General features: G+C 35.2%; 2 protein-coding genes and 1 non-coding gene across 3 annotated transcripts; 1 reads left to right on the forward strand and 2 right to left on the reverse strand.

Moving 5' to 3' along the window:
- Positions 1-327: 327 nt before the first annotated feature.
- On the reverse strand, positions 328-4,627 carry LOC116009914 (transcription factor GTE4-like). Its single transcript, XM_031249107.1, has 5 exons — positions 2,349-4,627; positions 2,213-2,258; positions 1,999-2,124; positions 1,779-1,865; positions 328-741 (listed from the first exon to the last, which is right to left on the reverse strand). The coding sequence occupies exons 1-4, from the start codon at positions 4,263-4,265 to the stop codon at positions 1,804-1,806; spliced, it is 2,151 nt and encodes a 716-aa protein (XP_031104967.1). The 5' UTR covers positions 4,266-4,627; the 3' UTR covers positions 328-741; positions 1,779-1,803.
- A 7,842-nt stretch (positions 4,628-12,469) lies between these two features.
- Positions 12,470-12,543, reverse strand: TRNAI-UAU. Its single transcript has one exon. It is a non-coding gene; the product is annotated as a tRNA-Ile (tRNA).
- Positions 12,544-12,684: 141 nt separating this feature from the next.
- Positions 12,685-16,090, forward strand: LOC116006710 (B-cell CLL/lymphoma 9 protein-like). Its single transcript, XM_031247198.1, has 5 exons — positions 12,685-14,443; positions 14,548-14,679; positions 15,081-15,250; positions 15,328-15,508; positions 15,754-16,090. Exons 1-5 carry the CDS (start codon positions 13,754-13,756, stop codon positions 15,913-15,915), a joined length of 1,335 nt encoding a protein of 444 aa, XP_031103058.1. The 5' UTR covers positions 12,685-13,753; the 3' UTR covers positions 15,916-16,090.
- The last annotated feature ends 578 nt before the right edge of the window (positions 16,091-16,668 follow it).

Raw genomic sequence — 16,668 nt, forward strand, 5'->3', positions numbered from 1 at the left:
ACAAGAAAAATGGTTAGGGAGGAAGGAAGTTATGGAAGTGAATTCAATAATGAATTGTTTTCTCTCTGATGTCTACCACCAGCTTACTACACTCTATTTATAGAGTTTACTACGTTTAATATAATAAAGATAAACTTTCAGCATACTAAAAATAAACATGTAATATTCCACCTTATTCTTTAGACCATAGTCCACCGTATAGTGATTGGGTTTTCAAAGCACTATCAGTCTATCACCCATTCACCCCCATATGTACCTAATTTTTTCCACTGCAACTAATTGTAGTAACCAACTAATGCCAATGATGAGTATAGAGTGCAAAGAGAATTTGGTCCACAATCCACAGCAAAATTTCCAATCCCCCCAAACCATGATTAAACATACAAAAATATGCACCCTTTTGTTTACATATACTGAATTTTCTATTCAACTGCATAATTTTGTTAACTGTCTAATTGTAAAGCCAAAAGAAAAGAAAAAATATATTACATACAGAGCGTTCCTTCATCAGGAGCATCACTATTTCTGCAACCTAATTAAATATTTCACCCACTGCCTTTCTAACAAAATAACACCTGAAACACAGATCAACAAATCCAATGGTGGTAAGGAGGTCTTAGTTGAGCTGTACAGCTTTCCATGCCTCAAAATAAGACACTTCACTCTGCATCCAGCATAGTTTCTACCCGTTCATGGGGCGTGGGTGAATTCATCCCAAATGGAAATCAATCAAATGATTAACTGCAAAACCAACAGTTTTGAATGAATTAACGATATTTGCTTTATCATATCCAGGCAGAGAAAATGTGTAAGCAAAAGTTAAACAAGTTGTCAAGCATACATGATAGGGAGATCAAGTCTGTCATTACAAAAAACAAAAACCACGTATAGCACTGAAGGCATATAAAATTCCATCAAACAATGGTCTTGCTTGCATTAAATTGAATGGAGCAAAAGAAAAACTTCAAAATTAAATTATTCAAGATGGGATTTATCTAAAATCTTTTCATAAGCTAATCCAAGTTACCAAGAGACAGATGGGCAAACAGGCAAGGAACTGAAAATCTGAAATTCTCTTTTGAGCTGATATCTTTACTACATGCTTCTTTCTTGTTATTGAGCTTTCTAATTACCATGGCTGTCCTCTTTCATCATACCACCATATTTCCTAATAATATCATTTTGATAATACCTTAATCCTATAACCATCATTTTACCTGCTTCTAGCATCTGATTGAAAATCCAGCATTTTCTAAGCTAACTATGGGAGAAGAAAACTAACTCCCAAGCCACCCCCAAACCTTCCTAATCTGACAGTCTTTCATCCTGAATTAATCTCAAAGTTGGCTCACTAGTCATTAGATGATTGAACAGACAAAAGCATGAATAGATGAATGAGTATTACACACTAACATAGGTTTCCTCCGACTACTACCAACCATTCTCCAGATTGTCATGCATCCATTTTCAAGTTTCTTTATGAACAAATTCATGCAATCATCAAAAAAATAAAAAAAGGTACAATACATCAAAGTTGCTAATTGGAGGCCTTTCTGTACAGTGGCAAAACTATGCTGATCTTAATGTACCAAAATTTCTATAACTTTACAGCAAGGTAATGCAAATTGAAAATAACACCAAGATCATTGGACTGGGGATAAAAAGAGGAAGCAACGCACATATGTGCCCAAAAGAATAGTTGTAAATTTGTAATTTTTTTATAAAGAGCATAAGTGATCAAATGTACAAGACTAGTAAAAGAGTGTCAAGGTCATTACCTTTTCCAAATATTGAAGAGTCCATTCAACTCCTAGGAGAATGGGCAGCATCTGATCCAGACGCAGAGGAGCTATCACTATCAGAATCTGCAAAGAAAATACATCTGAGATTATATATCCATCTAAACATAAACCGATATCACAGAAACAAGTACAAATGATGTTTCCATGATACCCAACAATCACCATATTATATGAACAAGGTAAAACCATCATTTACCACTTGAAGATGATCCAGAGTCACTGCTAGAACTACTTGAGCTGCTAGACCTAATTGCATTATCCACCTGTCTATCACCTTGAGCAGGAGGAACAGGGCAAGTAGTTGGACAATTATTTGTCCCTCCTATTCACAAATCAAAATAGATAATTCAAAATCCATCTAAAATGAGAAAATGAATCTACAACACACAATAGTCTTAGTAGATACTAACCATTTCTATTCTCGTTCTGTGATTCAGTAACCACTGGCAAAGGGGTCTACAAAGACAAAAATAAAACATAAGCTTTCCTTATACACACCAACAAAAGTAAGAAAAGTGATTGAGAATTCAGGATCCACATCCTTACCGTTGCAAGAGCAGCCTGAGCTGCTCTAGCTTGTTTAATTTCAGCCTTTTTCCTATTTTTGCTAAGACTTTTCTTGTAGTTGGTAACAAACCTATCAAGCTCCCAAAGTGTTTCTGCATCAACACTATCAATATCTACTTCAATCTCATCATCATGTTGTGCAAGTGATGTGTTCCTCTTCTTGATGATCTGAACAATAGTATCAAGCCTGTCAGAAGGTAAACCCTGAAGGTTTGTGCTAAGTTTCTGTTTCTCCTCATATGTCATGTCCCGCTTGTTTGCATCCTTAGCTTTTGGTTTCTTAGGAACCGGTGTCCTACAAGGAAAAGATGGCTTCGTTTTGGCATCAGCAGACCTAGCAATTGATTCAGACCTGTCAAAAGTTCTCATCTGAGGAGTAAGAACAGATGCTGGAACTGGTGAAGGGACAAAGGTAGGAGTAGCCACCTTTCTAGAAGTGGGAGTGGACAAATCTGGGTCATGATAAACTTGAAGCTTCCAATTTGGATTATAATCAGCCTCTATAACCACCCACTTCTCTTCAAAAATCTTGGACATCTGTTCTGCCATAATGTGAACATCCTGGCCTTTTGGGTTATATGTCATGGCATTACGAAACACAAGTCTCACATCCTCTGCGAACTCCCTTGGAGATTTGTACCAATTCTGGGATAGCCTAGTCTTAATTGTGCCCAAATCCATGGGATGTTTAATAACTTCATGATAATCATGTAGCCCAAGAGCATCAGTGTCCACTGGATTATTAAACACCCAACCATAATTGTGCTTCATCAGCTTCTGAAGCAGGGCACTGCAGTTCCTGAATGCCTGATTCTTTTGTTTATAAGACCCAAAACTGAAGCCAAAGCCATGGTCTGACTGACCACCATGCTTCTTCCTAGCACCATTGGTCTTCAACTTTTTATTGCTTTCAGGAGGCAACCGATCCTTTCCAAGTAGGAACTCCGAATTTGCATAATACTGATTAGCTTTTGGTGTCCTCTTTTCCTTCTCCACAAGATCACTAAGCCCATGATTGTTTGCAGTGACTATAATACTTGGTGGCCTAAATGGCCTAACATTTTGATGCCCCACTGAACTTATCTCTGAATTCACTCTCACTAAAGATCTATTCTTGATCACACAACTCAGGGGATACTGTGGACGCCCATAAGCACCAAAATCTCCAGCAACACCACCAACACTACCAGTAATACTAACATCCACACTATTATTATTATCATAAGCAGTTAGCTGAAGCTCACTTGTTTCTAGTCTGTTTACTAAATCCCTAACCTCAGAGAGCTCACTTTCTAGTTTCTTCCTAAGATCCCTAATCTCATCAACAGAGCTCCCTCCTGAAAAATCAATCCTAACCCTATCTTCAACCCTACTAATTACAGGCTTCACCACCTCAGTCTCCACCCAGTGTACTGACAGTGGTTCATCTATGTGATTATCCGGCACCACTACGATTCTTCCATCTGGCTCATCTATGTGATTATCCGGCTCCACCACTGGCCCAATTCCACCATTGGGCACAACCGCGTGCTCATCACCGTCGCCTCCATCCCGAGTAGAATTCCGAGTCAAAGAATTGTGCGATTCTGAAACCTCCTGCTCCTGACGCGGAGCCTCGGGGTGTTCTTGTTGCTCTGGTAGTTTCGCTTCCTCGGATTCTAGGGTTTGCCTAATCGGTTCTGGAACATCAGCACTCCCCTGCTTCTGACTATCTTCGTTGGAGTTACCGACCTGGGGTACCGCCGTGGTGGTGGTGGTAGTGGCCGCGTTTGTTGCTCCGTCATCGTCGGCGGTGATAAAAACGGCCTTCCTTTTGCCCTTTCTGGTATAGACTCTGCTAGCATCTCCCCACCGTATCCTTTCACTTGAATTCAGCTCATTTCTACCCGAATCCATACATGAAACCGGACCCCAATAACCCTAGCTTTCCCTAAAGATCGAACCTTTACCACACAGAGCGCAAAACAAAGCTAGGGTTCCGAGAACCATCGATCTGGAACCCGAGTACAAAACCCTACCCGGTCGACTCGAAGACAGCTCCGATTTACAGCACAAAACAGGAATCGAATTCGAACGTTAGCTAGGGTTTTTCGACTGTGAAAAGGGAGAAAAGGGAAATTAAAGAAAAGTTGAAGGATCTGTAGAGTAAAAAATTGAGACAACAAAATATAATTTAAATTTTCTTGTAAAGGGGGAATTTTTAGGGTTTGGTGCAGAGAGAAGAAGCGAAGCCGAATCGTAGATTCGTAGAGGCGTTTTTAGATCAGACTCTACTCGCTGCAACGTACTTCCTCTTTTTTACGTGTGCTTTTCCTTTTTTTTTTTTTTTTTTTTTCATTTTTAATAATTTAACCAATTACGGAGTATAACCTGTATAAGTCTGTCATTTGCTCCTGCGCCTTAATGGTTGAATTGCTGCTTAATTTAGTTAAAAGTTTTGTTCAATTTTTTTTTTAAAGGTAAATGTAGCTATTCCATTAATTCATAACATAAAACGTTTACATCAATAATCAATGAAATGGTAATAAACCATTCCTTATAGTTAAACATAGAAACAACTTTTCTAACTATGCTATAGAAAACTTGAATCGCAAACTGTTTAATAACTATGAAGCTATGTTCCTTCAGGGAGCTTAAAGCTTCATCAAAGATCTGGGTCTTCGTCATCATTCTTTTTTGCTCGCCCAGGATAAGATCAACACTTGTCGAAACCAAACTAAACGATTTATGCAAATGAAAATGAAAAGCTCGTGAAAGTAACGAGAGGAAAAATGCTCGTGAAACTAACGAGAGGAAAACACAATAATAGAGAAAATAAAAAGTGGGTAAAGTCAAAGTAGGGTTGGGAGTTCAAGACTACCAACACAAACCTCAATACCTACCTACTATTATTTTATTCAAAGGGAGAGAAAACGGAAGAATAAGATCTGTGGCGGTGGTCGGAGGCAGACGGAGCTGCGACGGTGGTCGGGGAGGAAGAAGAGCGAGAGCAAATATAGAAGGTAACCAAAACCGCCGGCTCAAAGCTCCATTAGAGCTCCGGCCGGAGGCCAGCGGTGGAAGCCGAAGTTGAGCAGCAGAGAAAGGCTTTTGGTTTTAGAGAGAAAAATGAGGCAGCATTAGGGTTTAAAAGTTGAGCCGAAGTTGAGGTATGTTGATTGTGTTAAGTTTTGTTCAATTTGAGCGACTTTGATCTTTAAAAGAAAAGGATTTCTTCATTTTTGTAACTATTTTTTGATCTCTCAAATGTGTAAATTAATAAAAGTAATTCATAACTAATTAGGAACTAATATATTGCATATGTATTATGTAACACATTTTTCAAAATTAAAGTAATTTTCATTTATGTTTAGAACAAACATCTAACACAACACAAATTAAAGATCTTCTCCCAAATTAAAGATCTATTCAAATGAAAACACATTATTTCAAGTTACGTAATGGTACTCTATGAAGATATTACATGCTTATAGTTTTTTTGTTGTTATTCTCTAATTTAAAAAATATATCAACGTATATCTTATATTGCATTTTCTGAAATTTTCATTCTATGGTGACTTTTCTGATCAAAAGAGTTTGAGAGGATATATTTCTTATTTCCTTACTTTGTCATTATTTTTAATTTCCATTGTTGAGAGGGGATTTTTTTAGAGGGGTAGAAGGGAGGAGGGTTAGGTCTAGCAGCATAAAAAATTGTGACAATTTTTTTTTGTAACACTAAGAGCATCCTCAATAGAATTTCTGGGATGATTTTTGGGAAGGTTTTGGAGGCTTGGAATTTTTGGGATATGTTTTTGTCTCCTAATGTGAGCCCCATCAAATATTTAAAAAGAAAACAAAAATGGTAGTTGGTGCGCACCAGCAGCGTCAGTGAGCGCGTTGAGACTTGAGAGTGGTCCTCATTTATTACTTTTTCTTTTCTTTTCTTTTTTTCTTCCCTCCTCTTTCATACTTGGCTCCTAAAAACTTGTGCAAAAATTAAACTATTGAAGATGCTCTAAGAGTTAGTGGAGGAAGTCATTACCTTGGAGATTCTTGGTCAAGGCAATGGGTTCATGGCAAAACCAATAGATCTAAAAGTTCTAAGGCTAACAAATTCATATATAGTAGAGGATTATATTAGATTTGTAGATCAAATAAAGGGGAACTGATGAATATTAGAAATAAAGGGCTCTGATCTAATAAAATGCTATGCTTAAAACAAATTGGTGGATCTTGTGATGCTTCTCAGATGGAAGTGGCCTGGCTTTCTTTGGTGAGGAAAATAGTTACTTGGTAGTAATAAATGTAACTAATAACATTAGGTTATTCATTATTGATTGTGGTGAGGCTGCTAATTGTGCATAATATATAATTTGGAGAGTACGTGTCGTTGGTTATGACTAAAGCATTGATAAAGGTAGGATATGGTGTTGGCTTTAGTAGTGTGCTTTAGACATAACAACACGTTCAAATGGTGACGTCGAAAGGTTAATTGATGGGATGGAGTTGGTGAGAGCTTGAACTTTAATTTGTGTATTTTCCTTATTATAGAGGTGATAAATGGATCAAACTATGTGATATTGTTATAGTGCAAAACATAACTTGTTCAATGGGCTTATGTCAAGTGAATGAAGGTGTGCCAGCCAACCCCATATTAGGGATCAATTGACTAGTTTAACTGTGTATGATTAAGGGTGTATTTGAAAACTAGAAAAATGGCTTTTTAAAAATGAGTCATTTTTGAGATTTTCATTTCTAATTTTTTGTTGCACTCCAGAAAATTGTTTTAGTATGTTTGATTCATTTTAAAGCAAAATTGTATAATTAACATTTTAATTGTTTTGTTGGGAATATAACAACATTAATAATAATAATAATATAAATGGTGGTAGTAGTAGTATTGATGGTGTTACTGGTATAGTGGTGGTGGTGGTGGTGAAGTGATATATGGTGATGCGGTGACTCTTGAGACGAGCGATTTCATCACCTTTTGTAGGCAAAGATATTTTGGGGTTGGATGTGATGAATATTGAATGATACGTAGTAGTTAGATTTTGATTTTGTTTAATAATGTTGTAATATCAATTTCATATTCGATATCGATCAGCATAAACTTGCAGCAACTTTCTTGGCAAACTTTGTCTAAGAAAAGAAACAACGTAACTTTATCTGGTGCAAAACATGGTTATATTAATACTTAACTTTCAATCAGTTACATAAGGACAGTTGAAACTGTCATTGTCCATAATTTACCACGCAGAAATTACTGAGTTACAGAATTGAAGTAATCTTGTTGAGAGACGTGAATGATAAAAACATGGTGATATGATCGTGCAGATGTATGTGTTCATGGCAGATATGCATCAATGGTGCTCAGGGTCCGGTCCATCTGGAGCTTCTCTCATAATTCCAGCATTATATAGCATTGCCCTTCTCCTATAATACTCCATTTTTTGTTCATCCAACCCGAATTCATGCAACCTCAAACCAGACATGAATTTATCCGAAACCCGAGCCTCCACACTCGCCAAAACCATCCATAACATGACCACCACTAAACATATACTCTTCATAAAACTGGCCATATTGTTGAACAAGATAATAAGGGGATTTAATTTAATAAAAGGGCTTGAAAAGTGATGGGTTATTGGTGATTTGCTGGGAACTGATATGCTGTTTATATAGAGATGAAAAGATTGGATATGATGCTTACAGTTTCCACATTCTATCCAATTCCATAGTTGAGATGAGGCATTATTATTGTCACAAATCTAGTGGGAATTCAACTTAGGACACGACAAGACAGATGATCTGACAATATGGAAGTGTTGTGTTTTTTCTTGTTTTCTTCTTCTGGTTCAATGTTGGTGGCAGCAATATTGGAAATCTTGTAAGCAGATAAACATTCGAGCAAAAAGAATTTGTTGTGTATATTCTTAAGTCAATTAAATTCTCCGCAGTTCTTGAGTTTAGAATATAATCTACTCCGATCCGATCTATTTTTCTATCTTTTTCAACACTAGTACTTATTTATTGGAGTATATATATTTTATTTCATAATTTTGTCAATAGATTTTCCCACTTCCTATCCAAATGGCAGCCTCACATATTTCTTACCGACATCCAATTGTTTTTCCTTCCGGAATTTGAGAGGAAAAGGATTTAAAGTAGCACCAAAGAAGTGACTTGATAGTGACTCCAAAGGTAGCTGAGTGGTCATGAGTTGGTAGAGTACAATTCTCCGAGTTATTACAGATGGTATTTCTTGCGTAACTCTTTGCCAACACTTTGCACGTCACGTTCATTGCACATGATTTTTCTATTGTGATTTACTTTTTTCTGTGTGATTTATGGATATTGTACATAAATAGGATTTACACAGTATAGTATCACCTGCGGGTAGTGGCTATGAGTGTGTGTGTTATAATTTTAATTAATACGTACAATTGATTAAAGTGTCACACTTTTGTGAGACTGTCTCATCGGTTACAAATTCAACATTCAATTACTTATGCATAAACATCTCCTATATAAACTTACATTAATATACTTTGAAGTACTTATTTAAAAATAAACATTGGGCATTATTTCCATTCGCACAATACGCGTAAATAACTAGTAAAACCTATTAAAATATTAAAAATTGATTAAACTATTTCAACAATAAAATATTTACTTTAACATACACGAGACATTAAAAGTGTTAGAAAAATTAACTAAATTGACATTTAAAATGTTCGTTTTGTGATATAATTTTAGTGGTGTCTACTTCTAATTTGGGTTGCATCATAGTGGATTTGAATTTTCTTAGTTGAGAAGATAAATGTGACATATTATATACTCAAAATGGATAATTTTTAAGTAATTTTGGTACTACATTAAAAATAAGGTATGATTGTATGAAAATATATATATACAATTAAACCTTTTAAGAAATTTGAATACACAAAGGTTGTCTCTCGAGCACTACTTACCGAGGAACTGGTTCATAGCGTTGCTATATATTATTGATCGCACCTCTCTCTATTATTGATTGCATCCCCTAACAACTACTTTAGAAATTTAGTCATAGTGGATTGTCCTTTGAAAAAAATACAAGAATAAAAGTGCCAACTCAAATATATGCGGCGACTTTAGAGGATAAAGTAGCTACCTAACTTTATTCATATTTATAAATTATTATAAATATAATATAATTGGCATTCAACCAAGTACTTTATTGGAATTTTTATTTCTGTTTGTACACGATGAATAGAACAGAGGGCATGCAACCAATAACTACATAAATTGTGACTAGACTACTTCAATATAACATTTTATTTGTAAACTTTTAAGAACTAATTTAATATTTTTGTTCACAAATTAAAATTTGTAAAAGAATATATTATTAAAGTTACACACAATATATATACATATATAATTACCACCATATATGTATATGAGAAAGACTACAATTTCAATTCCATCAGATACAATTTAAAAACTTTAAAAGTTATTATAACGGACATTCAATACAAACCTTAAAACCTTTTACATCCGATTCACTTTTAGTTTTACCCGATGCAATATATATCGATTAACACCATAGAATTTTACACACAAAATGACAAAATGATATAATGTCCACCCCTGCAACTATATATACATGTAGTCGATCAATAGATGAGCTGTGATCATCATAATCATATTGCAATATTAGTCAACATTCCAACTTTACCATTGGTAGTGGAGTTTGAACCAACTTGAGGATTAATTGCAGCTAATAAGTATGCTACATTTTTTTTTTCTATTATTATTGTTATTATTATTATTATTATTATTGTGTGTGAATTCTTTTTAAGGTTTAATTCACTTTTGGTCTATATTATATTTAAAAATATTTTAGACTAAAAGTGTAATATTTTTAAAAGTTTGAAAATTAAAAGTAGTATAATACAAATCAAAGTCGAAAATTGAAAGTAAAAATCTCACTATAGTTAATATAATGGATTACAAGTGAAAGAAACTTTTCTCTTCCTAACATCTTCTTACCAAATTAATTAGTAGTAATTTAGTAAAATTTATTAATTCACAAATAACTGATAAATATAAAAGAATGGTATTTTTGTTTAAAAAATCATATTGATAATGTTACACGTAGGATATGAAAATAAAGAATAACTTTTTAAGAATAAGAAAAAAAAATCCCAATTGCAGAAGTAGCTAGACGTCATCATCTGCCACGCAGAAGAAATTGACAGCCAAAACATCGAATTGCACGAGTAAACGTAATGAATTTGACAACTTTAAGGAAATTAGCCTAGAAGTATATATCGTTCTATTACATGTATTCTATTTTATCACTCATTTATTTATTTTTATTAATGTGACAAATTGACAATGAATCTTTAGTTATTTTCATCTTGTGGGTCTTAAAAAAATATAAACATTAATATTTTATAAAAATAAATAAATGTAAGAGTAGAATTTAAGAGTACAAATAAATTTTTTTTATCATTAATTGTTTAACTACATATTATTGCATTATCCAATATAGTGACACACAACAATATTAACTTTATCTCAAACCCAACCACTAAGCATTGCCGGGCCGACACTGTGACTTTTCATTCGACACATCAATTAACTCATTTAATTTATTATAACATCATATTATTGATACTTTTATAATTTTATTCACGTGATTTAAATAACATATTATAAATATTATTCAAAATTACATAATTTGAAATAAATCACATAATATTTGTATATTCATTAATTACAGGTAAGTTTTTTTTTTTTGAAAACATTACTCGTAAGTTTTAAGTTAACTAAAATTGAATTATTCGAATAATTTGATGCTTTTTTAACCGTTGTGATTAACGACACCACAATGGGGATGGCTTGGCCTTTTGCCCTTTTATAATTGCTAAGCGCCAGGTTTTGATGGCCTTTTATGATGTCTAAGTGCCAATTGCCAAAGGTTATATTTGGTGTGTATATAATCTAATTTTACTTGAAAGAGATAATTCTGTAAATTTATTGGGGATCATTGTCTAAGTAGCATCATAGACCATGTAGAAAAATGATGTCATTTGATTTTTTTCGTTAACAATGGTAAATGATAAATTACGTTATGGCCCATGTAACAACTTATTTCATTATTCAGATTTATTTTTTGAGAAGAAAAAAAAAATAAATCTGAATAATGAAATAAGTTGTTACATGCTATTCAGATTTATTTTATACATATTTAGTCTCATTACAACATCATTAAAGTATCATTCTAATTCAACTACAGATGTGATACATGCTATTCAGTTTCATTTGATATACATTGTAGTTCCATTTCAGTATCACTAAAAAAAAAAAAAAAAAAGAAGACGCGTTGCAGTATATAACGACTACCATTTGTGACCAATGTTCTATAACCAACTGAGCTACGAAACATCATTATTAAGACAAATTGTTGTGTCGATCATGGTCCTTACAGCTGTGTAGACTATCAATACAAGATACATTTTTAATATACTAAAAGTATGTTATTTGTGTACTGAATATACATTATTATAGTATTAGTATACACATAATATACTTTCCTGAATATAATATAATTTTTTTTGAAAACTAATATAAATTTTTTAATATACTAAAAATACATTATTTATGTACTAAATGTATATTATTTGATAGTATACAAAATAATGTACTTTCAATACTCAAATAATATACTTATTTTTAATTTGTGGTCCCCACAACAAATAAATAGAATAATGTAATTAGGAAAATTATTATTTGGACCCGGGTTCAAGATACACAATTTACATACAGAATATTCATAATTCAAAGAGCATTGAGTATGTAAATTGTAATGGGTCCATGGTATAACTATTGGTGGTTAAAACCCCCAGCGCTGCAAGGCCCAATAAGCTCTCGTCCTTGGCCCATCAAGAGAGCATGGCTGAGCCGATACTTGGGAGGAAAAAGATCAATAGGATAATGATCCCGGGCTGGTCCATCAAGAAAGAATGATCCCGTTGTTAAAACCCCCAGCGGAAGGCCCAATAGGCTCCGTCCTTGGCCCATCAAGAGAGCATGGCTGAGCCCATACTTGGGAGGAAAAGAAAATTAAAAAATGGTCCCGGCGGGGCTCGAACCCGCGACCTTCGGCTCATAAGACCAACGCTCTAACCAACTGAGCTACGGGACCTTGTTGTTAAGTATGAGTAATTTTAATATCTAAACTATGATTATACCAAATACAATGGCCCATTCGAGATACAGCCAAAAGCAATAATACAAATTCTATGGCGTTCACACCAGTCTTGAGCCTTCTTCCATATGAATTTTGACTCCCAATCGAGAATCTGTTTACATGGATCTCACTGAACAGAAAAATCTTAATTTTGTTACCTGTAGATATGTTGATGCTAAAATGTTTTATTAGGCCGACCCAAAATTCACAGCCGATTTTAATCGTCAAAATCGTGCAAATTTTAGTATAAAACAAGATCTTCATCTATTAATCCATGTGTTTTTCCGGCAAAAAGATGAAAATGTGCTACTATAACTGGCAATGAATCGCGTGCAGATAATAGGACTCACACTCACAGATGGCAAAAGGATTTACATTTACTCCACGAAGATTGTTACAGTGTGGAAGCAGATCATACATAGATTGTCATCTTCATCATCGTATACCTAAATCAAGAAAAGCAAAGAAAGAAAGAAAGAAAATCAGTGGGAGGACGGGAGAGTCGGTCTAGGAAAGAGAAGACGAAAAGGAAGAGTGGAGCGACGAGCGAGGGTTTTGGCCAGAAAATTGAGGGAGAAAAAATTGGGAGAGAGACCGCTTTATTAGGCTGCTTTAGATTTCCATTTATATCTTCAATTTCACACTATTTTTTTCTTCAAAACTTTGCCCTTTTTCATCTCTTTATTTATCTCACTCATCTGATCTCATCTGATATGTATTTGACAGCTCCCTAACAACTGTGTTTCACAGGAAAAAAAAGAAAATCTGAGTGCAAAGTTGAAAGCTTTATCTCTCCCTGTGTGAAGAAATATCGTAAAGTTACCATCTTTGCTGGATTTTGGGTTGTATTTTCTTACCATATGAGTTGCTGATCTTTGCTCCATCAGCCGCGAGATATTATGCGATCGTCTATAGATGCTGAATAAGGCCGCGTGGGATTTTGCATTTTCCTTTGCTGGGTGCTTTCTTGATTCTCCATTTCCCAATTTTTACTCATTTTTCTTCAACCACCATATATTGTGTATAAATTTTCAAGATTTTGTGTAGCTCAGGGATATAATGGTGTGATGCGGTGGGTGGATTTGGTGTGTGTATAAAATCTCCTTTTGGTGAATTTTCAAGATTTTGTGGTATGTATAAAGTGCCCTTTTGGTTTTGAGAATTGATGGCAATGGCTCATGAAGAACATGGCCAGAGGTGTAGTAATAGTAGCAGTGATGATAGGGGATTGGAATGTGGTGGTTTTGGTAGATCTTCCAAAAGGTTGAAGCAGAAAAGAGTCCCACAAAGGGGGCTGGGTGTTGCTCAGCTTGAGAGGATTAGGTTAGAGGAACAGCATAAGAAAGATGCAACTTTACTTTCTGCTACTGTTTTGTCTTCATTCCCAGCAGTTTCCCACACCAATTCATCAACATGTTTGCAAATACAACAGCAATTACCTAGTATTGTGTCGCCCGCTTTTAGGCCTCACCTATCTTCCCCTTCGATTCCCCTACCGCCACCAATAGATCTCACCTCACCGAGGCCCGCCTTTAGATCAATCCCATCCCCACATATACCCAAGATCAATGGTATGCATCCGAGCCCTGTTGTGCCGTTGTCGTTGTCAAAATCGTTGAGTGTGGGTGTGGTCGAGAGGAGTTGGTCAGGCATGATGGTTCCGGGTCATGGCCATTGGCCGAAATTGTGGAATGGGGATGATAATCTCGAAGGAGAGAATCATAGGATGGATCACCAAGGTGTCGAGTTTAGGCCTAGTATGAAATTCCCTATTGAACCACACTCGCCAATTTTGCCTCTCCCTAGCATGTTGCAAAGATCAGAGCGACACGAGCAGCCTGTTTCTTCATCAATGGTTAGCCAACTAAATATAGTGCTTATGCAAATTCCTTTCAGTGCTTTGTAGTTTCTCTGTGAAGGGAATCGAATGGTAAGACTAATTAGTTTTTGAAATTGCAGGTGAATGTCTCGACAGGGATCTCATCATCCTCGTCGTCGTCATCATCTGTTTTAGAATTCTTGATGGAGCCCCCTTCAAACCAAAATTACAACGGAAAAAATTATACACCTATGTGGCCCGAGGAAGTCAAGGTAGTTCTATTGTCTGCCTTTGTTTGCTCATCCACTATACTGAAATCAACTTGCCTAGTTGTCTGTAAAATCAAGTTGAGGAATTGTGTTCTCTGTGAATATGAATATTGCCTAGTTATCTGGACCGTAGATACACAAAAATATTGTTGCTATTTAGTCTTTAGTAGGGTTATGAGTTGGAGGTTTATTTTCACAAGAAAGGATCATCTGTATTCTGATCCTTTGTGCTTCAACAAATTTTTATGTTTTTCCCATAATTTCCTTAAAATTTCAGAATAAGATAATTTGGTGATGTCTTCTGATGCTATTATTCATGGGTTTATGTTATGATCTTATCTACACAGCATTTGCTGAAATTTTTTGGCTAATAGCATTTTCTGTTTGTTACCGATTTAGTGTAGATGGTAGGCAATAAGAGAGCGCATCCCTTCACTTCAGATTATCCACCCATCCCTGTATTTCATCGCAAATTTCCTCCTGGCTATGATCTATCCATATCTAGAACGAATGAATTGGCTTCCTGCTGCGTGGATTGCCCGGCTAATGTAGAATCTCGAAATCTACCTACAAGGTGCTATATTGAACCCTGAATTTCACAGAGATATTGTTGAATGCATGGTGGTGAGTGCCTTTCTGCATCTTTTTCAGAGAATGCCCTGCAAATTTGAAAGCGCTATCCGAATCCAACCCAGGAAGTTTTACCAATGGAAGTGGCACAGATTTTCTCACGTTAGCCCCTCCGTCATCAGTATCTTTGCCACGCTCAGATCCGAGATACCATCTCCGTTCCAGAAGTTCATATCCCCATAATCAAGACGCATCCAATCAGGTTAGCAATGCATCCACAAGGTTACAAGTTTAACTCCCAGTGGGAGCGGCCTATTGGCCTTCTTGGCCTGGTTTGAGCCGGTCAGCTATGGGTAATCTAGGCTGGTTTACCTCCTTCCGTTCCTTTGCTGGCTAGGGTCACAAGACTGGTTTTATTCAGTGCACATCCTCGGGTAGTGACTGCTGGTTTTCCAAAACTTGGTTGATTTCATTTGGAATGACTTGTGCTTCTTTGAAAATCTGCAGGGACGTGCAGACGAGCTTATTCAACCATCCAGGGTGAGTGCGGGATCAGATCAACCTCACATCTTCAGCTTCTTCCCGTCAACCGGGCAAGAAGATAGCCCTAAAAGCAGCAGCCATGAGGGTGAATCCAGTGAAGGTGTTGATCTTAATCTGAAGTTGTAGCAGTAGCTCATCTCTTGTGGTCATATATCATATTCATAGTTTCCATGTGTAATAGTTGATTGTTCATTGCTTGAGATGGTAAATGTTCCTTGTTTTTAATATATATCTCATGTTAAAGTTTACAGGGAAGTAATAAAGTATGATTTATACCTAATCCTGGATTTTGAGATAAAAATGTTTGATTTTCTTTTTCCAGAATTATGTTTTAGGGGATTTTTCAACATCAATCAGATACACACTTTTAAATATTAAAAATAGTTTATGTTGTGGTTTAGATGATAATGTTGTTGGGGGTTATATTTCCCGTGCTTATATTTCCAATCAAACACTCATATTGACTGTTTAACTAAGTCAAACAGCTAATAGTGCTCATATAAATTAAAATTGATTGATAAATTAACTATGCTACCAACATGGCTTAAGTATATTTTAATCAAATAACTTTATAGAAATTGTGTAACATAGCTTAAGTATATTTTAATCATATAACTTTATAGAAATTGTTCTTGGTGTGATGGAGAGTTTTGGCCTCAAAACTCTTACTACTTAAATAAGGTTTTGAGGTTACAAGTAATTTTATTAGGAAGGATGTATATTTACTATATTGTCTTATTTGGTATAAAATATTTTTTTCTCAAGTATAGAATATGCAATAAAGGATTGGAGTAATTTGCATCTCTTACAAAAACAATAGATTTGAATTCAAATCTAACCAATTTTATTTGATTCTCATTTAATGTATTAAAACAATAG

The sequence above is a fragment of the Ipomoea triloba genome, chromosome 2 (assembly GCF_003576645.1).
Source record: "Ipomoea triloba cultivar NCNSP0323 chromosome 2, ASM357664v1".
Taxonomy (NCBI): Eukaryota; Viridiplantae; Streptophyta; class Magnoliopsida; order Solanales; family Convolvulaceae; genus Ipomoea; species Ipomoea triloba.

What these genes read in the sequence shown, in the direction of transcription:
- LOC116009914 (XM_031249107.1), bottom strand. Translation starts at nt 4,265, where the DNA reads ATGGATTCGGGTAGAAATGAGCTGAATTCAAGTGAAAGGATACGGTGG. An exon ending in CTCAGGCTGCTCTTGCAACG is followed by an intron (nt 2,259 to 2,348) that starts GTAAGGATGTGG and finishes TTGTCTTTGTAG; the next exon opens with ACCCCTTTGCCAGTGGTTAC. An exon ending in ACAGAACGAGAATAGAAATG is followed by an intron (nt 2,125 to 2,212) that starts GTTAGTATCTAC and finishes ATTTGTGAATAG; the next exon opens with GAGGGACAAATAATTGTCCA.
- LOC116006710 (XM_031247198.1), top strand. Translation starts at nt 13,754, where the DNA reads ATGGCAATGGCTCATGAAGAACATGGCCAGAGGTGTAGTAATAGTAGC. An exon ending in AGCCTGTTTCTTCATCAATG is followed by an intron (nt 14,444 to 14,547) that starts GTTAGCCAACTA and finishes TTGAAATTGCAG; the next exon opens with GTGAATGTCTCGACAGGGAT. An exon ending in TCTCGAAATCTACCTACAAG is followed by an intron (nt 15,251 to 15,327) that starts GTGCTATATTGA and finishes CATCTTTTTCAG; the next exon opens with AGAATGCCCTGCAAATTTGA.